The 23,483-nt window shown below is 44.1% G+C and overlaps 1 protein-coding gene across 1 annotated transcript in view; it reads left to right on the forward strand.

The window, feature by feature from the left end:
• LOC103737007 (solute carrier family 22 member 3) overlaps positions 1-23,483 on the forward strand; it is a 111,132-nt gene that overhangs the window by 56,663 nt on the left and 30,986 nt on the right. The window contains exons 2-5 of the mRNA XM_008836684.3: positions 185-288; positions 5,945-6,099; positions 7,618-7,786; positions 8,989-9,106. Coding sequence (XP_008834906.1) covers positions 185-288; positions 5,945-6,099; positions 7,618-7,786; positions 8,989-9,106 — 546 coding nt within the window. The remainder of the gene's footprint in view (positions 1-184; positions 289-5,944; positions 6,100-7,617; positions 7,787-8,988; positions 9,107-23,483) is intronic.

The following is a 23,483-nucleotide window of genomic DNA, read 5'->3' on the forward strand; positions in this document are numbered from 1 at the left end:
TACAGTTATGTAACCTGATAAAGAAAATACATATATATGTGTGTACACATGCATGTGATACATTTCTAATTTCTTTTGAGGCACATGTAAGCAAGAATGTTGCAAGGATGGTTGATCTATATAAGAGTAAGCTGTTCTGAGGATGAACCTCTCCAGGCATCTCCATGTGTTTCTCTGTTCCCAGTTTGACCTTGTCTGTGTCAATGCATGGATGTTGGACCTCACCCAAGCCATCCTCAACTTTGGCTTCCTGACTGGGGCATTCACCTTGGGCTATGCAGCAGACAGGTGGGTATGGACAAGATAATTGGTTACATCACTGTAACATACTGCATACACATGGGGGGGGCGCTTTGTATTAAATGTCACATACGTGGCGAGAGGAATACTTTGTATTAACTGTTGAGGGGTCTTTTGTCAATTTGAAAGCAAAATTTTGATTCCTCCACTCATGACAGTCACACTTGTTCGATCTGATGAATTCTTTCCCTCTCAAACTTCATGTCTTGGTGGGAAAGTGAAGCTGCCTTGTGCGTCCGAAAGCCTCTGGGTGAGAGCATACGCCTGCAGGGCAGTGGTATCATGGCTGAAGTGACAGGTGACTGCTAGATATTAAGGGGTGGATTTGGGGTACCTCAAAAATAATTCAGGGGTCGTTATTTAATTAATTTACTAATAAGGGCAGCAATCCAAATTCGTTTCACTTAATTAAAAAAAGAAATCCCTTTATTTTATTCTACAAATTTAAAGTCATGAAAAATTTTCCCCAAACCACTGAAGGCATGTTTATTAACATTTCATTTTCTTTTCTCCAGGGCTAAGATTCGAAATTAGGTTACAACTGTCAAATTTTTATTTATTTTAGTTTTACTTTCCTTTTATTGTTTGTTTTGTCTTTTTGGTTTTAGACAAGGTCTGACTATGTAGGTCGGACTAGCCTCAAAGCCACAATCCTTCTGCCTCCACCTCCTGAGTGCTGGGATTACAGCCATGTACCATCACAGTAGCTATTTTGACTGTAACTTAAAGAAAAAAAGTTTTTTTGGTTGTTTTTTGGTTGTTTGTTTGTTTGTTTGTTTGGTCTTTTTGAGACAGGGTCTCCCTGTAGCCCCAGCTGGCCTGGAACTGATATGGAAACCAGGCTGGGCTTGATCTCACCAGCGATCCACCTGTATTGAATAGCTTTAGTGTCAACTTGACACACCTGGGTTGAGGGAGCCTCAATTGGAGAATTGCCTCTATTAGACTGGCCTGTGGCCATGTCTGAGGGGCATCTTCTTGATGAGTGATGTGGGAGGGCCCAGCCCACTCCTGGGCAGGTGGGCCTGTGTTGCATAAGAAAGCAGGCTGAGCAGGGGCCAGGGGAGCAAGCCAGTAAGCAGCGTTCCTCCATGGCCTGTGCTCCAGCTCCTGCTTCCAGGTTCCTGCCCTGAGTTCCTACCTTGGGCTCCCTGATGAACTGTGACCTGGGAGATGTAAGCTGAATAAACCCTTTCCTCCCCAAGTTGGTATTGGTCAGAATATTTTGTCACAGCAATGATGAACAAACTAGGACACCATCTACCTCTGCCTCCCAAGCGCAGGGACTAAAGATGTGTGCCACCACGCACACCTTAAAGTTTTGGTTTTTTTTTTTTAATGGATTTCGTTTCTTATGTATTCTTATCCTGCATGATCAATAAACATATCTCCTAAGATAACTTAAGAAGTGACCCAAACTCTGGTCAGGGACTGAGGTTCTGACTTAGTTCTTTGGCAAGAGTGAGCCAGACTTGAGAGAAGGAGCTGTAAATAATTCACCTCTGTAGGCACCGAGCACCTTTGGACCTTTTCTTATTCTGTGACTGTGATTTATATTCCTGAAGGAAGGAGCAAGAAATATTTTAATAGGCTATATTCCTACGAGAGGATAGTAGAGTTGAGGGTTGGGAGGGGCAGATTGGGGCTTCTAAGTTCTGATTCAATGAATGAAGATCTTAGAAGCTGCCAATCAATCATAAGTATAAGGCTAAGTAAACTGTAAAATCAGCAGCTCTTCTTAGATCTCTAAGAGATGTGAGGTCACAAGGCAACTGCTGTTCCCCCAAATCAGAAAAATAGGTAGATACAAGTAACTGACACTTAACTTAGCAGAAGCTTCAGGATTAGGAAAACCTGAACTGAATTGCTGGACTGTTGGAGCCTTAGTATGTGAACAAGTCTAAGATTGAAAAACCCTAGGGCATAACCAGGGCAGTGGTATAAGCATAGGAAGGAGAAGAGAGAGAGAGAAACCAGGGACCCAGTCCTTGGTGACATCCTCGCATGTCTGGGATTTTACTTCCTAGAACTCCACCAGGTTTTTATGGTGACTGTCAAGAGAAATCCCTCCATGCTTTTGTTATTAAGAAGGCTTGCTCTTAGAACAACAACAACAAAAAAGGTTAACCAGAACCAAATCTGCTTATCAAAGAGAAAGATTGGAGGGGATTGGTGGGAAGGGAAATGCCCATCTCCAATCAGCTTTAATCTTCTGTGTGGGAGGTGGGGGTTACCCAAATCCAGGCCTCCAGTTATTCTATCCCAGCTAAAGGGAAGAAAAAACCCTGGGGATCATTTGTGATGGCAAAGTCCTAAGGCTTATGAAATGGTTGAGATTTAATTATAGGATAGAGAGAGAACCCCAGGGCATACTACAAAGTGAAGACCAAGCAAAGACTAAAAATCTCAAACAGGCAAACCCACAGCTTGAACAGGGGTAACATATATCAGAACCAATTCAGACAGGGCAAGGATGTTGGAATTGTACACACAGTCAGGAGGCAGAGAGAGGAATGCTAATGCTCAGCTCGCTTTCTCCTTTTAATTCAGTCCAGGATCCCAACCTGGGTTTCTAACCGTAGTTCAGATGGGTCTTCCTACCCTAATTAACTTCATCTAGATGATTCCTCACAGGCATGCCCAGAGGCGTTTGATCTCCTAGGTAATTCTAGATCCTGTCTAACTGATAATCAGTATCTCACTGGGAGTATGTCCTTGGGGAGTTTATCTTGCCTGGCCCCTTCATATTCCCTTCCTTTGCTTCCTGTCCACCATAAGGTGAGCAGCCTTCTCCACATGATACTGCAGCCGTGATGTTCTGCCCACATGCATGAAAACCAGCAACCATGGACTGAGTCTTCTGACACCAGAACCCAAAATAAATCTTTGTAAGTTGTTTCTATGAGGTCCTTTTCCCAGTGATGAGGAAGCTAATCAATGCAAAGCTATTGACAAAATTTATTCCAAATGGACGTGAAACACAAAACCAACACTTTCTAGATAGCATAGGAAAAACTGAGGTGACTTTGGTGATGACTTTTTTTGCTGTAATTATCAAAGGCACAATATGTGAAAGAAAAATTTGATAGCCTGGACTTAATTAAAATTATTTTTTTTTCTTTCTGCAAAAGAACACAGTGGAGAGAATGAAATGATAAAGCACAGACGGAGAGGAAATACTTGCAAAAGCCATAACTGATTAAGGGCTCTTATTTAAAATATGTAAAAAGGGCTGGGCATGGTGAACAGCACTTTAATCCCTCTACTTGGGAGGCAGAGGCAGATGAATTTCTTTGAGTTCAAGGCTAGCCTGGTTTACATAGTAAGTTCCATGCCAATCAAGGCTACATAATGACACCCTGTCTTTAAAAAAACTAAAACAAAAATAAAATGTACGAAGAACACTGAAAACCCTGGAAGAAAATAAACTGGCTTTTTAAAAAATGAACTGGGTGCTAGGGATATAGCTCAGTGGCTAAAGGACTTTCTGAACAAACATGAAGACCAGAGTTCATAAATGCCCAGTAGCTGTGGTAGCCTACCCATAATTCCAGGCTCAAAAGTGACAGTGGATCTCCAGCGCAAGCTGGTTAGCAGGACTAGTCATGTTGGTGAGCTCTGGTTTAATTGAGACCTTGCCTCAATGATTAAGGTGAGAGAGTTACTGTTACTGAGGGTGATTCCTGACATCAGCCTAAGATCACACTCAGGCACAACCACAGCACACCCACAGCATGCATGTATGCATGCGCACGCGTGCGCACGTGTGCACACACACACACACACACACACACGAAAAAATGAACCGTGTGATTCTGCCAATGTGACTTCACCAAAGAAGTAGGTGGTAAATAGACAGTAGCAAGGTGCTCTGCTCCATGCTGTATGCCATCAGGAAAGTGCAAATCAAAACCACAGGGAGATGTACCCCACATCCATCAAGTGGCTGAATCCTAGAACTGACACCAAGCCGGCAAGTTTGTGGAACAACAGGAACTGTCATTCATTGCTGGGAAGAATGAAAAATTGTTGGTAGGTTCAGCAGTGGGAAAGCTGGTTTTTCATTCTCTCAAAAGCCTATAGGATGAGCAATTGCAGTCCTTGGTATTTACCAATGGAGCTGCAAGTGTGTGTCCACATAACCCTGCCCTGTGGACGTTATGGCAAACTTACTCATACTTGCCAAAATTTGGAGCAACTAAGATATTCCTCAGTAGGTGAATAGAAAAATGACCCACAATACATCAAGACAATGGAATATTATTTTACACTAAAAAAAAAAAAAACAAGCTAGGACCCACGAAAGATTTAGAGGACCCTTAAACCCATATTGCTAAGTGCAAGAAGAGGATTTGAAAAGGCTACAAACTGGTTCCATCTATAGAACATTCTAGAAAAGGCAAAACTATGGAGACAGTGAAAAGGCCAGTGATTGCCAGGCGTGAGGAGCAACCACTATGGGTAAACAGGTACAAAAAGCTGCTGCCCCGTTTTGCATTCCTACTAAATAAATGAATGACAGGCAGTGAAACTTGTACGATTCTGGATGTTGGATATGTGCCACTGAGCATTTGTCGTCAGCCACAGAGTGTCCAATGTGAGTGTGAACCCTGGGGCTGGGTGCATGCTCAGCAGAACACTTGCCTTGTGTGTTCAAAGTCCTGGGTTTGATCCCCAGCATCGAAAAACATAGCCCCAAATCCTAATATAAACTATAGGCTTGTAATGGTGTGTCAAGGTAGGCTTATTAATGGTTACAAATGTATCACTTGGTGGGGAGGAGGGTGCTGGTAATGAGGTGAGCCATGCCATGTTTGAAAGCTGGCGTACATGGGGTACATGTATTTTCTGTTTACATTTTGATGGAATCAAAAACTGTTCTAAAAAATAAAGTCAATTTAAAAAAATTGGATAAACTATGGCTAATTCTATCTCTACTAAGAGACTCAAACAAGATGCAGTGTTAAGATATGAAAGACTCAAATCTCTTAAAGGTTATTGACAACCAACTTCTACCATCCTGTCATCCGACATATACACAGGGAATTAATTCACACCAAACTGAGAATGTTGTGCATGATGCCCTGTCCCTTTTTCTTTGACTATGTAATGAGATTGTTATATGAATGGTAAAAATAAAGTACACACTGTGGACTTTATAGAGTTTTTAACTTAGTGTCTCATTTGCAAACAAAACCTGAGTTTTAGAGAGTTTAGAGTTTGCCTAAAGCTATGTGACTGGTAACCAATTGGGATAAGATTGAAATGGGGGCTTCTATAATGTGTCTTCACTACACAAGTTCACCCGTCTCCCTGAGACTCCACCCACAAAAATAACAGCAAATGTCAGGACTGTGCCACCAGGAACTGTGTAGAGAAACAGTGTGGTAAAGGAGTGGGTCACCCCTGGGGGGAAGTGCAGTCACAAAGGATACACTCTAAGCTGTCAGTTTTGTGATGTCATTGTAGTGGCAGCCTCTGTTTGCTCTGGTTTCATAAGTACTATTTCTTACAATCGTAAGTTACAGGGGACACATAATCGTTTTGTATTCTGTTCAATTCTTTTTCCATTGTGTTGAAGACCATGTTTAAGGTGAGCTCTCCTTTCTCTCTCTCTCTCTCTCTCTCTCTCTCTCTCATGAAGGTATGGCCGACTGGTAGTTTACTTAATATCCTGTTTCGGTGTTGGTGTCACGGGGGTCGTGGTGGCATTCGCGCCAAATTTCCCTGTGTTTGTGATCTTCCGCTTCCTCCAAGGTGTATTCGGAAAGGGCACGTGGATGACTTGCTTCGTGATTGGTAAGACTTCGTTTGCTGCACCCACTGCTCTGTGAGAACTAGGGGACAGGGCATCGTCCTTGGGCCTCCCCCAACAGTAAATACTGGTGGCCTTGTTGCAGTACGGCGAACATGTCCACAAACGGGAGGCAGGCTCAGGGTGGACTCTGGCTGCTTCAGAGACCAAAGTGCTGATTTCAGTTGGGAGCCAGATATAGGATGAAGCACTTCCGGGTACTCTCATACTGGTTAGCCCGCGTTTTCTACCTTTGGTTTTTTAGCAATTAATTCTTATAAAATTTTCAGTAGCTCCTTGGACGACATTTTTAAGCAGTTTATTGTGTATTATGATCTGTGGTATATTAAGATTACTTATCTGTGTTCTCAAATATTTCTTTTTAAGTGCTGGGGATCAAACCCAGGCCCTTTACATGCTAGTCAAGTACGCTGCCAGTGAGCCACATAGCCCCAAACCCAAATATTATTTCTTTAGCTCTCCTTCCATATAAGTGGAGAACATTTTACCATATGTGAGGTATGTCCTAAAAGTGAGGAGTTTATTTTCTAGAAAAATGCATCTTCTAGGTATGAAAGAAAGGAAATTCTACCTCTGCCTCTTGTTCATGTTGCTTGGAAAAGTCCAAAGTGTTCCCTTTGGCTCTAATTCTGGTCCGGGACCAGCCATCTACTTTAAATGGTGGAGAATTTGTGACCAGGGAAATGAGAATGGTCATAGCAAATTATTACCCTGGATCTTTGGGTTTCCACTGCTCCACGAGACTCCATCGGGGTACTCTAGAAGAAACCTTCTGAAGGCCACTGTCTGATGGGAAAAGAGGAGCAGGCACAGGAGGGATTGAACATCAGTGGCCAGAGCACGAGGGACACCTGAATGTGACACACTTTTAATGTGACCCAGGGGCTGCTCAGCATTGGGAGGTGTGTCCCAGGATAATCAAAATGGAAGAAACCAGTTCGTGGGAAGGGCAGACAGAGGAGGACAGGATTCCAGCAACACAATTCCCCATGTGGTTTTTAGAGCTCTGTCACATACATGAAAACTTGAACACTGTGGAATTCCTTAATGAAAACTCTCCTGTGACCGGTGAAAAGTATTTGCAGAGTCTGATGTTCGTAATGACTCTCCCAGAGAGACCGTACTGCAGCAAATCATTAGACAAAGTGATAAAGTTGAGCTGCCCTCTGTGTTTACGTTTGGTCATTATGACCACCTTCTATAACAGCATTATTGAAGCTTTCCTAAAACAAGCATGGGTATTCTTTGTTGTCTCCACCCATGTCTGGAGGGCGCTGGCCTGGATACTTGAGGAGCCAGGCAGAAAAGAGCAGGAGGAACATTTGCAAGGCACCTGGAAAGCCATGGCCAGTATTTCTCCAGCTGTAGACAGACTCCTCTGTGTCCTTAGGGTCTGTGGTGTTCCAGCAGTGCTGACAGTTTTAATGTATAAGGTCTCCCTGCTTGTTTACCTTGGAGCTCACCATGCACTTCCCTAATGTCTTGTGTTTGTTCCCCTTCAGTGACAGAAATAGTCGGTTCGAAACAAAGGAGGATTGTGGGAATCGTTATCCAAATGTTCTTCACCCTTGGAATCATAGTTCTCCCTGGAATTGCCTACTTTACCCCCAGTTGGCAGGGGGTCCAGCTGGCCATCACGCTGCCCAACTTTCTCTTCCTCCTTTACTACTGGTAATGTGGTTTTGGTCACTGTCATATTTATTCTATTCCTCAGGAATGCTGAATCCCAACCAACAGGAAACAGGCAATGGAGGAGGTTTTCTAACATTTCTAGAATGCTCTGAGAACTGCTTGAGAATTTGACAGTTTATAGAGATTGCTGGCTACATGATCAAGAGTTGTCACTGAAAATAATAAAATGCCCCAATACAAAATTCCAAGTCAAGTATTGCTTTGGCGTTTCGCAATGTTTTCATGAGAACTCTGAAGCAACAAGCTGTATCTCCCGGGATTTCAACATGTAGATTAAATGTGAGAAAATCGAGTTGCTTCTCTGTTTTCTATTAAGTGAATTAACATTCTCTGATGACAGAAAATGTGAAGAATATCGGAAACGTAAGTTATCAAGAAGCTACAGGCGTATACATTAGATTCCTACTGCAGTGAATGTATTTTACCAGTCCCTCATTAGATTGTAATGTATGGGCCAATTAGGCTACATGAATGAGGTCTTAGTCTTTTCCTAAATACTCACTAAACCCTAATCCTTTTCATATTTAAACCAAAGACATGATATTGTAGATACTGTCTTAGTTTCATGTCTGGTTTCTGTGATAAAATACCCTGACAAAAGCAGTTTTAAGAAAGGATTTGTTTGGCTTATAGTATCAAGTTATAGTTCATCATTGTGCGGAAGTCAAGGCAAGAACTTGAAGCAGCTAGCTCCATCCAGTTTTAGGAACAGGGAAGGGAAGGAATACACGCATGCTCACTGCTCCGTTCATGTTCTCTACTTCTATACAGTCCAGGATCCAAACCAAGGGGACGTGCCACCCACAGTGGGAAGGTCTTCCCACCTCAATTAATAATCCAGGCAATCCCCTACTGACAAGCCCAGAGACCAACCTAATGTAGGTAATCGCTGATTGAGACTCTACCCAGGTGTTTCTACATTGTGTCATTTGACAGTTAAACCTCACCATCGTGGATACTCTAGTCTTGCAAAAGCAGTATATTATAGATGATTTTCATGAACAAGTTAGTGTTTCCCCAATCATTGTCAATTTGCAAAGAAAACTTGTTTCAGAGAGTCTGATACCAACTTTGAGAACTGTCCCAACTTGTAAGCTAATTGCAAGATCCTCTTGGGTAGAAAAACTCAAGTTATGAGCTTTTAGGGTTCGAAGTAGCTCAAGAAACATCTTCCTCACTAGGGTGGTTCCCGAGTCTCCCCGCTGGCTGATCACCAGGAAGGAAGGCGACAGGGCACTGCAGATCCTGAGGCGTGTGGCTAAGAGCAATGGGAAATACCTCTCCCCAAATTACTCGGAGGTATGTTAATCGTTACTGGTAATAAATATTTTAATTGGGTGAATGAATTATTTATGACTTATGTGCTTAATTTTGCTTCTTAAAATTGTATGTATATTATTAAACATCCGACTAAGCCACTTTTAGTTGAAGCTAATTGATCATTTCAGTTCATATTTTTGGTCTTTTGAGACAGGGTCTTCCTGTAGGCACAGCTGACCTGGAACTCACTATGTGGACCAGGCTGGCCTCGAACTCACAGAGATCTGCCTGTCTCTGCCTCCCAAGTGCTGGGATTAAAGGCCTGCACCACCATGCCTGGCCTTCAGTTCGGATTTTAATATGAACTCTGAGCGGCTTGGGTCGTTATTCTTTACTGTAGATACACAGTACCTACTGATTTACCTTGGCTACAGAAACTGTGACTCTTTTCTTGACATTTGAGTTAGTCTAAAGATTTGGGGTGTTTATCTTGCTGTTGCTTTGTATTTTGCAGACTGGGGTTGAACCTGGGGCCTTGCACGTGCAAGGCAAGCTGTCTTCCACTGCGCTCCAATGCAGCCTTAAGGATTTGTCTTTAAATGTATTTTGGAAATACTATTTATTCAAACAAGACTTTGAGAAATGTTATATTTTATCTTTAGATTTGCATTTTCCTTCCTTCCTTCCTCTCTGCCTCCCTCCCTCCCTCCCTTCCTCCCTCCCTCCTTCTTCCTTCCTTCCTTCCTTCCTTCCTTCCTTCCTTCCTTCCTTCCTTCCTTCCTTCCTTCCTTCCCTCCTTCCTTCTTTCCCTCATTGTTTCCTCTTTGGAAGGGGTGATAAGCAGTTGATGATATGACACATATTTAAACAACCTCTGAATAATTAACATAGAAATCTATGACGGTTATTTGGCTGTAAAGACTAACAGAAGATTATCACTAAGGAACTATTAGATAAGAATTTTTGGAAGATTTATTTAAAGGTTAATTGAAGAAAACTAGTTCACTGATACTGTTTTCCCGCTAGTATTCCATTTGTTTGGAAAGCGACATCCTGTTACAAAACATTCTGCTAAGAGATGGAGTTGGTTGGTTTTATCATCTTCCCTCAAGCCCCGCTTCGTAAGACATACCCAGATCTCTCCTTCCTCCTTCTTGTGAGAAAGGGCAAGCTTTAACCTCTGTGCTTATAAAGAGTTCAATGGACCAGTTTTCAGTGTTGCACACTGGTTAAGGATGAAAGCTCAGATCTACATATCTGGAGTGTGGCAAAGATATAGCATGCCGTTTGTGAACCACGGAGACTAATCCATCCTTGTCACGCTTTTGAGTGACATTCATTTAGTTGAATGAACACATTTGAGAATTCCTTTTAGGGAAAGAAATAGTCCAACTTTCTCCCAACCTGCTCTGGTCTCACTGTAGCCCCTCACAGCTGGATCGAGGTTATGATCATGTGTATTTAGACGGGGGATATGTGTGTGTGTACATATGTGTGTTTGGGTGCACATGTGTGTGCAGATATGTGCATACATGGTGTGTAAGCATGTTGATGTCAGAGGCAATGTCGTTCCTCCAGGACCACTCACATTCTTTTTTCTTTGAGACACAATGTCTCATTGGCCTGGAACTTGCCAAATAGGTTAGGCTGGCTGGCCAACAAGCCCCAGGGATCCATCTGTCACTACCTCCCCAGCATCTGGGACTACCAGACACTACATTGCTTTGTCTATATGGGTTCTGGATAAGAAACTCAGGTCCTCATGGTTGCAAAGCACACACTCTACTACTGAGCTATCTCCCCAGCCCCCAGTTTTAATGGTTAAGCAAATATTTTTACTATGCACTTAGCAATATTCTGAAGATTCTGCACACATAGGTCCAGAGGAGTAAGATCTGTATCAAGGTTTGTGAGGACGTAGAAACAATAGCTAAGATGCTGTGGTGGTTTGAAAAAGAATGTCCCCCATAGGTTCTGAGTACTTGAACACTTGGTCCCCAGTTAATGGCACTGCTTGGGGAGGTCATGGAACCTTTAGGCAGCATGGTCATGCTAGAGGAAGCATGTCACTGGGGTCTGGCTTTGAGAGTTCAAAGCCACATCCCACCTCCAGTTTTTCTCTCAGCATCCTATGCCTGTTTGAAGATGTGAGCACTCAGCTTTCTGCTTCAGCCACCTCTACTGCCATGCCTCCCCTACTGCCACGCCTCCCCACCATGAAGAGCTCCTACAGCTCTGGAACCATTAGGCAAATAAACTCTTCCTTCTATAAGTTGCCTTGGTCATGATGTTTTATCACAGCAACAGGAAAGTAACTAATACAGACATTGGTACCACAGAGTGGGCTGTTGCTGTGAAGAACCTGATCATGTTGGATTTTGAAGCAATGTGGAAGACTTAGGAAGTTCGTAATAGATAAACAATTTAATGCTCTACGCAGCGCTTAATGGGGCAGTCTAGTAGGAGCCTGGAAGAAAGTAGTGCTGAGAACAGTGTAGTTCCAGAGGGAAATAAGGACTTAAGCAGCAACTGGGATATTTGGGCAAAGAATCTGGCTGCTGGCTGCCCTAGGCCCAAGAACATGCCTGAGGCTAAGTTGAAAAGTAATGGACTAATTTCTTTGCTGGAGGAATTTTCAAGACACCTTAATGTAGAATTAATGGCATAGTTGTTAATGATGAATATCATGACGATCTACAATGAAAAAGAGCAAGTGAGGTTCACGAATTAGAGAATGTACAGTTTGGAGAGAAAGAGAGCACTAGGAAACCTAATAATGTGGAAGTCAAGGCATGTGCTGAAGGAGAGGCTCTCCGATAAGAACATTAGAGGCATTAAGGAGAGGCCTCCAGATTTGCACTACAACAATGGAAAAAAACCCTCATGGCAAGACCCCACCCAGTGAAGCTTCCTTGTGGAAGGAAAAGGCTAAGGAGTCTCCCACTCCTAGAAAACCACAAAGTATGAAAACAGAAGCTAGTAATGTGGACCAGTCAGCCAAGGCCCACCTCCAGCTGGCAGTGGAGCTTGGCTGTGTTGTTCATGTGGTGCTGGCTTTAGAGGGATGAAGGGGTGATCAGTTCTTCCTCTAAGGTTTCATAGAGCTGGGAAGTCCAGACAACAGGCAGCAGACGAGTCCCTGCATGAAGAAGGCCCTGGGAGGTCATTGTGTGAAGCTGGGAAGGTGAAGCCTGATTGGCAAGGGCAACCCCAAGATGTTAGAGATGCCAGAGCTGTGAGACATCTGCCAAGGAGAGCAGTATACAGGGAATGGTGAGAGAGAGAGAGGGAGGGAGGGAGGGAGAGAGAGAGAGAGAGAGAGAGAGAGAGAGAGAGATTGTGTGCAGCAAAGCTGGAATGGCTGAGCCATCTAAGTCCTTTGGATGTAAAGTCCTAGATATTGGACATGGAACTACTGGATTTGGTGTTTGCCCTGATGGTTTTCAGTCTTGCTTTGGTCTGGTATTTCCTCAATATGTCTACATTCCTCCCTTTTGGAACAGGAATATATATTGGGTTCCATTGCCTGTTGGAGGTAATGTAATTTGTCTTTGATTTTATAGGGGCTTACAGTTAAGAGATTGTTATGAGTCTCAGAAGAGACTTTGGACTCTGGACTTTTGAACAGTGTTGAGATGGTTAAAAACTATGGGGACTTTTGAAGTTGAACTAAATGCATTTTGCATTATGGTAAGGTCATGAGTTTATGGGGGTTAGGGAGTGGAATGTGCTAGTTTGAATGAAAATGTCCCCCATAGGCTCTAAGCACTTGAACACTTGGTCCCCAGTGTGTAGTATGGTTTGGGGAGGTCATGGAGCCTTTAGGCGTGGCCATGCTGGAGGAAGCCTATCCCCGGGGGTGGGCTTTGAGAGGTCAAAGTCATGTCCCACTGCAGCTTTGTTCTCTGCTTCCTGTGCCTGTTTGAAGATATGAGCACTCAGTTTTCTGCTCTGGCTGCCTCCTGCCACGCCTCCCTGCCAGGATGGACTTGTATCCCTCTGGACCCGTTAGCCAAATAAACTCTTCCTACTTTAAGTTGCCTTGGTCATGGTGTTTCATCACAGCAACAGAAAATGAACTAATACAGATGTTGATGGTTTATGAAATAAAGGGCAACAGCCTCCAGGCGCATTGTGTCTAAGGGTGAGCATCCCTGGATGACCGTGCTGTCCCACACCCTATCTGGTTCAACATCGCTCCCAGTAACCCACTATAAAGATCATTTCAGGAAAGTAACTTAGTGTTCTATATGGCTATGCTTTCAAAAGATCCTGAACTTGAGGTCTGGTGGATTCTAAATCATCATGACTCTGATTTTAAGCTAGTAGAGAGGAGGTTTCCACCAAGAGCCAGATTTAAGTCAGCCCTGATTCTCTAAGGCTTTACTGTGACCTCCCAGCTTTACTGTTGGTATTTTGCTATTTCACTATAAAAAGCTACATTTTGTGTTCTTGTTTATTATTTATGAGATTTTGTTGTTATTCCAGTGAGTTTTTTCTTGACTATATTTTCACTAAAATTTTTAATACAGATATTTTCAAATCTGCTTAAAAAAAAAAAAAAAGAAAGAAAAAAGCCAAAGGGGATGACTGTTCACCTAGTCACACATCACCCAGACCCACGATCAGCAGCTGGTGAGATGCCTGGCTCCCTGTGCTCCACCTTCTCCCCTCTCCTGGCAGATTGTCTCAGTGGGCATGTCACTGCATCTTGTAACAGTTTCCTGTGACAGAGAAGCACGGGTATGCTTACTCAGCACAGGGACAGTGCATGTCCCCAGAGTACTGCTGAATGAACAGAAAAGAGATACTAGTTTGACTGTCAAGATCCAGGTCATCAGGACTTTGATCCAGCTGTGAGGACAGATTATTAAGGTGAGAGCAGATTGGGAGGGCAGTGATACCTAAAATACAGTCTCAGTATCATTAATCTGAGGACAGATCATCACAATTCCCTAATGTGACCTGACTCCTAGGAGGCAAATCCTCAGGGCACAATTGTAAGGGATCGTGTCCATTAAAATTTAGCCTTAATGACTATAAGGGAGTGTCTTGATTGTATTAATTGGTGTGGGAAAAGACACCTTAATTGTGGGTAGGACTGCTTCCTGGGCAGGGGATCCTGAACTGTTTAGAGAGGGCAAACTGAGCACTAGCACGCATACCTTCATTTGTTGCTTTCTGCTCTTGACTGGATGCAGTGCGACCCATTTTCTCAATCCTTGCTGCTCTGACTGTAACCTGGAATTGTGAGCCCAATAAAGCCATTCTCTCTCAAATTGCTTTTGTCAGGGTAGTTTATCACAACAGTGGGAAAAGAAACCAAGACACCTCATACCAAACGTTAAGGCAGTGTTTCCAGTTCTTTGGTTTATAGCCTCTTGCTGCCTTAGGGTCCTCATGGAATTTACATATTGTGATAACTGACATGCCTTCTGGTTTCTTTATGAGTTTCAGTTCTATTTGTTTCCCTGAGACCTTGAGAATGAAGAATCCTGTAGCAGGCGTGTCCAGCCTTGGCCTATGGGCCACATAGCTATGATTGCACCTCAACAAAAAACTGTAAACTTACTTAGAATACTGCAAGACTTTTTCTGTGTGATTTGTTTTTCATAACTCAGTTGCATTTTTCTCAAATGCGAACTTTGTGTTGCAGTGTCAAAAGACTGGACATAGTTTATTGGTTCCATTTCCCAGAGCCCATTAATGTGATCCTCTGTCTGTGTATTTCCTTTAGGTTTGTCATTAGAGCTAGAATTTAATTGAGTTCAGGTTTGCTATTTTGGGCACGGCTACTTTCTAAGTAGCTTAGTGCATTTTCATTAGCACTCTCCCTACCTGCTTGTCTGAGGATGGTGGGACCACTGGTAATAATTTGCTGGGTGTATTAACTCATCAGGAGTTGCAAATTACAATATTCTCAGTTCTTCTTGCCACAGTTATTTCTGAAATGCTTTTATAGATCCTAAGTTTCCTTACCAACTCTGGGTTGCTGTGGCCTATAGTTCATCTATGAATAGAAAAACACATGCATAAGTCTTTCTTCCCAAAATAGTGAATTCGTCCCCTGTGCCCTCCAAACGTCAACAAGGTGTGCTCTTAAGTCTCCTTGTAAGCTGCTGGGTTTTAACAGATTATGTTTCAGTCCTTCAGACATTTTGGTCATGTTCTTTTAATGCTCAGATAGCCCTGCCTTTGGGTAGGTAAAGCATATCTCTGCTGGTACCCGAATCCTCACCCCTCCTGCAGTTTCTAAGCATTTCTTTGTTCTTGAGTTCGGTAAGATGTTGAGACTTATCTTGTAAGTTCTAGTCTTATGTGTAAAGCCACCTGTTTCCTTGGTTTTGAAACAAATGTCTTCAAATTGAAGCTATCCATCACAACCCCTTTTTTAGTGTGTAGATATGTGTGGCGTGTGCACGTGTGTGTGCATGTTCTCACATGTATGCACGAGCATGTGGAGGCCAGATGTTGAAATCAGGTGTCTTTCTTGATTGCTCGCCACTTTATTTACTGAGGCAGTGACCCTCTCGCTGAAACCAGAGCTTGCCAATTCAACTAGTCTACCTAGTTAGTCTGACCCCCGGGAATCCTTGTCTCTGCCTCCTGAGGGTTCGGATTACAAGGCAAGCTGCCATGCCTGTAAGCTGACCAGCTTTTATGTGGGTGCTGGAGGTTGAACTACAGTCCTCAAGCGTGCACAGCAAATCCTCCCCCCAAACTCACACATCTTTTTACGTCAGGTGTTTTGCATCAGCTCAGAGAAGGTCTTAGCCTTTTTAATTAAAACACCTGATTAAACTTATGGGCCAAACCATAGGTTTCTATCTCACATGTCTTTATAGTCCCATAAGGTACAATAATGCACAGAACAGCTCTTATGATAACCTAGCTCTTAAGATACTGACCAGTGGTACTGGTACAGGCATTTCACTTGAACCCAACACAGAAATCAAAGCAGAATCCTATTATAGTTTTATTACCATGATAATCAGAGCCTTATCAATTACTCACATTTCAGTCCTTCAAATAAATATTACCCATGTCAATGTTACAATCGCCTTGAAACTTCATGTTTACACAGTTACCCACACATTAGCACTTGCCAGCATCTCACAAGGTGGGGACAAGATCAAGGGCGTTCAGGGCCAAGGCTGAAGTGGCCAGTGTGCTCTTGTTTTTCACAGCCTCCTTTCAGTGAATCTTGACGCTTATAAGTTATCATTCTGTAAGTTACCCACCATTGGGTTAGAATAGGCTGGAAAGAGTCTGGCTGAAGCATTTTGGCTGCTCTGTCCTCACCTCTTCAGAAGTGTCAGCCCCCTGCCAAGTCCAGCCAGTCCCACTGCTGACACCAGGAATCCTAAGAGCCTAGCATACAGCTACCCAAGCAGGCTCTAGATTACAGAAGACGATCTAAATTCACTAGGATTGCCCTAGTCCCGAGACTTAAGTAAATGCGGGGAATAAATAGCAGGAAATAGGTATGTTGGATTCAGTTCATCACACAACCAGGGGGAGTGGCTTTTGTTCCGGAAATGATTTCAGTTGTACTTCCTTTTTCTGGAAATATTTTGTTATTTGTTGGTGCAAAGCAATGCATTTCATAATGACGTTGTTCAGGTTTATCGTGTACCTTGTCCACATCCATCCTGCCTTCAGTGTTATTGCAAATGACTGTCACTCATCTCGTGGATAGACAGACTCTCTCTCTGGCCTACTGGTGTCTAGGCTTCCATTGCCCTGAGCTCTTGACTGGCCTTGGCTTTGTTGCAGAAATAGCAGCACAAAATACAGGTAATCGAAATACCAACAGTGTGACTATTATGTGCTGAAAACAGAATCCCCCAAACAGAACCCAACCTCAGACAGGTGGTTTGAGCTCACAGAAAGTTCTGTAGAAATTGGAGAGAAGGGAAGGACGGGAAGGATTTTAAACAGTGAGTGTGGATGAAGGACTAGACTGGTGATTCTTAGCCTTTTGGTATTTGTATACCGTGATTTTTAAGGCACGTTAGGAAACAGAAATAAAATTCTTGGTGTATCTACAGACATTCCAGTACATGCACAGCTACAACACGGTGGATCTCACAATATCTTTCGGGACATACAGGTATCCACCAACCTTCAGGATCACTAGGTGGCAACAGCCACAGCCTCAGCTTTACTTCTGAGGCAGCATTCTTGCGTGTTCCAGTAACTGAATTTTTCCTTTGACAGCAGTTTGAATGACTTCCTGGTGTTTGTAGCACACTGTTTTTTGCCTGATACCTGACCAGTGATGTGATGCCTCAGTTCAACTTTCCACTTCCATGATATACACATAATAGCATTGTGTAAGAGAATGGAGTATGTGCGATGAATGATATTTGTGGGATAATTGAGTGGCCGGGTGCTGGGTGCACCCCAGGGTGGACAAGCACTTTTGATAATAGTAGACTTGGTCTATTGGTAAGTCATAGAGAGCTGCGTTACATCTTAGTGACCTTTCCTTACCAAGAAGTATTGCCAGAAGTGCTATTACGAGCGGCAGGCTGTGTTAGTGCTTCAACTACTCATACTTCCTACTAGAGGACTGTACATGCCAGCCTCACCCACTGCCACTTGATTTACAGCAACACCTCTCCCTTGGCAATATACTTCCCCACCCAGTGTCAGACTCAGCTACCTGACTTGCCTGGGCTCTACCTGTTGAGGGCAAAGCTCTATGAGGTACTGTGCTTCCCATCTGCCACAAGCACAGGGTATCCCAGAATCAGTGCTGTTACTTAGCATGGGTTTCAGAATAAACAGAGCTGCACTTTGGAGCACTGCTACAGCAACTGACCTGTTGCTGCCTGTGGACTGTGCTAGAAAATCACTGTTCCCTTGATAAGCTATATGTGGCGGTTTGAATGAGAATGTCCCTCATAGGCTTCAAGTATGTGAACATTTTGTCCCCCCGTTGGTGGCACTGTTTTTGGAGGTCTTAGAAGGTGTGTCCATGCTGGAGGAAGCACATCACGGGGGGCATGCTTAGAGAGCTCTTAAGCCTTGCCAGATCTCCAGACACACTCTGCTTCTTATGCCTGCTTGAAGATGTAAATGCTTAGCTCCTGCTCCTCCTCCAGCCACCCATGCCGCCATGCCTCCCTGCCATGATGGACTCTTGCCCCTTTGGAACCGTAAGCTAAATTAACTCTTCCTTCTGTCAGTTTCCTTGGTCATGGTGTTTTATCACAGCAATAGAGTAACTAATGTACTACAGCGTGCTCAGTGTGTATCGGCGGATTGCAGATGTGAGGTGTCTTCATGCAGCTGCCGTTCACTGGTGTCAGTGATGGATCATAACAACACTAGTGTGTCCAGAGGAGGAGTTGGCACATTTCTTCCTATTCAGAGGGCTTCTGATTGAAGTAGATCGAATTATTGTTAGAAAATATTCCCTCCTCCCCCTCATTTCCATGTGATAAAAGTGCTTTGGGTTCCATGGATGCTGGGTGTGGTGATGCAAACACACTGGCCTCGTGGGAGGTAGGATGCTCTTCCTGCCTTCTGCCCTTGGTCTTGGCTGGGTGATGCTTTGGCCAGTGGTAGGTTACCAAATGTCATGCCATTGAGGCTTGAACGTGCTTATGTGACCTTATCTCTGTACTTGAGCCAAGGCTAAGAAGAAAATACTCCCAGGCTCAACTACTGGCCCCAGGATACTGAAGGAATTTGGAGTTGCTCCAACAGAGTCCCCAAAACTAAACCAGCAGTCTCCAAACCTACCCACATGGTTGGTACCACATTTTATGGTACCCATAAAATGCTGATTATTGAGCCAGGCGTGGTGGCACATGCCTTTAATCCCAGCACTCGGGAGGCAGAGGCAGGCGGATCTCTGTGAGTTCAAGGCCAGCCTGGTCTACATAGTGAGTTCCAGGCCAGCTGGGGCTACTGGGAGACCTTGTCTCAAAAAAGACCAAAAAAAAAAAAAATTCTGATTATTTTATGCTACCAAGAGTGATGGTTGCTACATAGCCTTATTTATCAGTAGCTGACTGATGTACTGAAAGAACAGTCATTGACACCATACTGAAGTGGACTGTAACCCATAGGTAGTAACCACTGTGACCTTTTTTAACCGAAGGATTCTAAAGGCCTTTATCCTAAAGATCCCTCTCTTTCTCCAATTCCAACCTCTTCCTGAATGGGAAAAGTTCTCAGGTTACAACTGTAGCTAACAAAGGACTGACTATGCCAGACCTCATCAGTGAGGTTTTTGTGCCTTGATGGCTCAGCCAATCCACAACGTTTGATTATAACTTCCTTATTTTTATATATGCTATATAGTCCTCTATAGGACAAACTTCCCACTCTCTTGATTGCTATGTTCTGTCTTATATTTTAGTTAACTGCCACATAGACATCAGATCACTGTGCAGAGGGACTTTCCAGTTTGGGCATTATCTGGAGAGCCCCTTTCGGCAGCAATATAAATATTTCTCTCAAAGATGGATTTTTGTCACCATAACCTTCATTCTTTGAAAAGAGCTGTGTGGTGTTTCTGACTTCCATGGAACCCACTGGGGCTGTGTGGGATTTTAGTCCAATTTCTATGCTTAAAAAAAAAAAAAGATTTCTTTTTAATTTTGTGTGTATGTGTGTGTGTGTGTGTGTGTGTGTGTGTGTGTGTGTTTTTACATGTGTATGTGAATGCAGGTGCCTGTGGAGGCCAGAGGTGTTGGATCCCTTGGAGCTGGAGTTACAGGTGATTGTGAGCTGCCTAACATGGGTGCTGGGAACAAAACTTGAGTTCTCTTGAAGAGTAGTGTGCACTCTTAACTGCTGAGCCATCTCTCCCGCCCCTGTGCTGTCTTTTTAAATTGTCATGTATAGTTGTTATCTCAGATTTGAGATTTAACTACTTTCATGTGAAATGTATTTAGAAAGATCCAGAGAACACAGGTCAGGACCAAGGAGAGCCTGAAGGGTCTCTAGGCCAGTCCTGTGCCAGCCCTGAGAATCGTGTGAACTTCCCAAACAGTCAAGGTATTGGAAGGAAAGTCTCTGGAAATCCACCCGGAGCTAACTGTGTTCCTTCACCTCACAGGGTGAATGAATAGTGCCGTTCTTCAGGAACACCCTCATCCCTAAAATGTTTTTCTAGCATCGGTACCTGTGGTATGCAGACCATCGCACTGGCTTTAACTTAGGTATTCCTGGGTGCATGGCAAATATCAGGATACTTGATACACCCAGCACAAAACAGACTTTTGTCGCCAAGGATTAACAACGTACTTCATGTTTTAGAGAATAGCCTGAATTCTATGCATAGTCTGTGTTTACTTGTTCCTATGGCTTTAACTTTTTGAAAATAAGACTGTGCTGTGTGAAGTAAGAAAACTGATTATAGTGAAACTGCAATAAAATAGCTGTGAAAACGGGACTGATGAGGAGCTGTGGTGTCCAGATCGTGACAGGAACCCCAAGCTTGGCGATTAATGGGTTCTTTCACTAACAGAAATTCCACCCGGCAGCTTCCCCAGGATAACCAGGCTCTGAGGGGGGATGGTCCCAAGCATCCTGTGGTTTTCAATGAATTAGAAATGCAAATGGCCTGTGCACGAAGGAAAAAGTACAGTCTGGGAGCGGGCCAGGCTTCGGGAAGCCTTGCCGAGGAGCAGCCTTGTGAGTCAGCAGTGGAGGACCAGCCCCTCCCCAATGCACCAAACACATCTTCCATCTGGAAATAACTGGGTCATGCCTCTGTCAGATCTTAACTATTTCTAATACAAGTTAAAGCTTGAAAATATCCATCAGAGCTGTGAACAGAACGCTCTTAGCATTACTGCTCAAGGGACTTCATGGGTGTGATTATATCACCTACCCTGACATCAGATGCTGCGTCACTGAAGTGCAGTTGTATTAACAGATCCCAGGATCACTGACAGGCCTGTGGGGAGGGGGCTAGTAGGGTGACACCTGTTTCCACTTGCTCAGGACTGGGCTGTTCTCGGAACTTGGCAGTCTCAGCGACCCTGTGGGACTCATTCAGCCCTTAATGAGCTCAGTCCTCACTTCACGAGTTATCCTCAGAGGAAGATGTTAAAGCAGTGCACTCTCAGGCTTCACCTCCCATCGCAACCCACCCTAGGGACCCTGATGCTGAGTAGATGATGTTGGGATTCCTGCCCAGGTGCAGGATGGACTTGGAACTTGTGTGTTCCATGGTTCCCAGTACTGGGTTCGAGCTGAAGACTGCCTGGGCCTAGTAGCTCCCTCTGTCTTCCTTAGCACCTGTTTCAATTCTCAGTCTTCTCTGACCCTGAGTCCTAAACTGTCTGAGCAGGCCTGGGCCCCTCCCTGGATTCCTGCCTGCTCCCTCCTCATCCTCATCCATCATCCTAGAACGCATCCTCACATCCTCCTCATCCATCATCCTAGAACGCACTCCTGATACCCAGAATATGATGTGTGTGTGTGTGTGTGTGTGTGTGTGTGTGTGTGTGAATATACATGCATGTGTATACATGTGGAGGCCAGAGGACAAGCTTGGGTAACATTCCTCAGGAGCCTGACCACCTTGTTGAATTTTTGTTGTGGTGGTTATTTACTTTTTAAAAAATATTTTATTTATTTTTATTTCATGTGTATGAGTGTATTGCCTGAATGTATGTAAATGTGTCCATGTTGTTCAGTGCCTGCAGAGGTCAGAAGAGGGTGTTGGCTCCCCTGGAGCTGGAGCTACAGATGGTTGTTAGTCACAATGTGGGTGCTGGGAATTGAACCCAGGTCCTCAGTAGGAGCAGCCAGTGCTCTTAAGAGCCATCTCTCTAGTCCCTTGTTTTTGTTTTTGAGACAGGGTCTCCCTGTAGCCCCAGCTGGCCTGGAACTCAATATGTAGACCAGGCTTGCCTCGATTTCACAGAGATCTACCTGCCTCTGCCTCCCAAGTGCTGGGATTAAAGTTGTGCACCACCTTGTTTTAAACAGAGCCTCTCGTTGGCCTGGAGCTTGCCAATTAAGCTAGACTGTCTGACCTGCAAGCCCCAGGGATTCTCTTATTCGCCCCCCCAAATGCTGAGATTACAAATGTACACCATCATGCCTGGCTTTTTACCTGAGTACGGGGGATGCAATTCATATTCTTGCACTTGTGTGACAAGCTCTTTACTGACTGAGCTATCTCCCCTCCTCAGAATCTGCCCTTTCTAGAGACTCCTGTTGTTGAACATTCGTTCCCCAGGGGCGTTCCAGCCCCTCAGGTGGGCCCTTTTCCCTCCTGCTTCCCACTTGAAGGAACTAGTCCTGTGGCTTGGCTGCGTTCAGTGTCAAAGCCCTTCCCTCCTTTTTCACTCTGCTCCCAGACATTCAGAGGGTAGCAAACCTTGCTGCAGGTATGCGGGTTATGGCCTAGAAGAGCTCCGTCTTCTACATGGTAACTACGCTTAGAGGTCATTGTCAGTTATGTAATCTTGGGGTCGGGCCCTGCTCCTCCTCAATGGCTGACCTCGCTCTTGTCCTTTAGGAACAAGAGTCCCTTCTTCTCCCAGCATCTTTGGTTATTCTGAGATGCTTCTTCTGCCTGCCCTTCTGGTACAAACAACAAATCAAAATATGAAACAAAGTGAACGACCCTCACAAGCTTTCTTTATTCTATCATTTTGCTCGCTCTTTTTTAAAGCACCTAATTCGATTCTTTTAATTCTGAGTCTCTGCCTCCCGGAATAGAGGAGTTAGTTTGCCTTTCTGGTTTCTGTTTCTGAGTACTAGTGAAGGGAGCGCCTCTCTAATCCTGTCTTTGAGGCTTCATGCTCATACTGTGAGACAGAGAAAGATGGCTGGCTCCATCAAGTATCCTGTTCCTGTGCCATTTGGCCAGTCCTTATGTTTTCAGCAAAAGCAGTTCTGCAGTCCAAATTACTGTGCTTCCTCCTGTGAGTAAATGAGAAAATGTGCCTCTCTGTGAATGCACTCCCTGTGGAGGCCCCCACAGCACTGTGCTGCCTTGTCCCTGGCAGGCAGACCACAGTGGTTCATAATCCTGGAGCTGTGGTTACCATGACTGCATTTGCTTCCTTGATCTCTAACCCATTGGGACAATCGCTTTTTTCATAAAATCATCCTAAGATGTGTGTCCTGGGGAACAAGTAACATACATTATCCTCCCCAGAGCTAGAGGGAACATACGTATACAGGTGTGTCCCTTGCATGTTTACAGCAGGAGGGAACTGTACTACATAATACAGGAGAGAGCATATTGAGATCCATTCTCTTGGAGTCCCACTGGAAGAGGGAAAGCCAGGCTTTGGGAGCCAGATTTTCCTAGGATAAATCTTTCTTTTCTCTGAAAAGAATTAAAATCGAGATTCCTGTAACAGATGACTGAGTCGTTTGGCACAGCATCATGTGGGCACTAAAGGTTCTTCCTGCTTATGCCACAGGACTG

The sequence above is a fragment of the Nannospalax galili genome, unplaced genomic scaffold, assembly GCF_000622305.1.
Source record: "Nannospalax galili isolate Female #2095 unplaced genomic scaffold, S.galili_v1.0 scaffold2271, whole genome shotgun sequence".
In the NCBI taxonomy this organism is placed as follows: Eukaryota; Metazoa; Chordata; class Mammalia; order Rodentia; family Spalacidae; genus Nannospalax; species Nannospalax galili.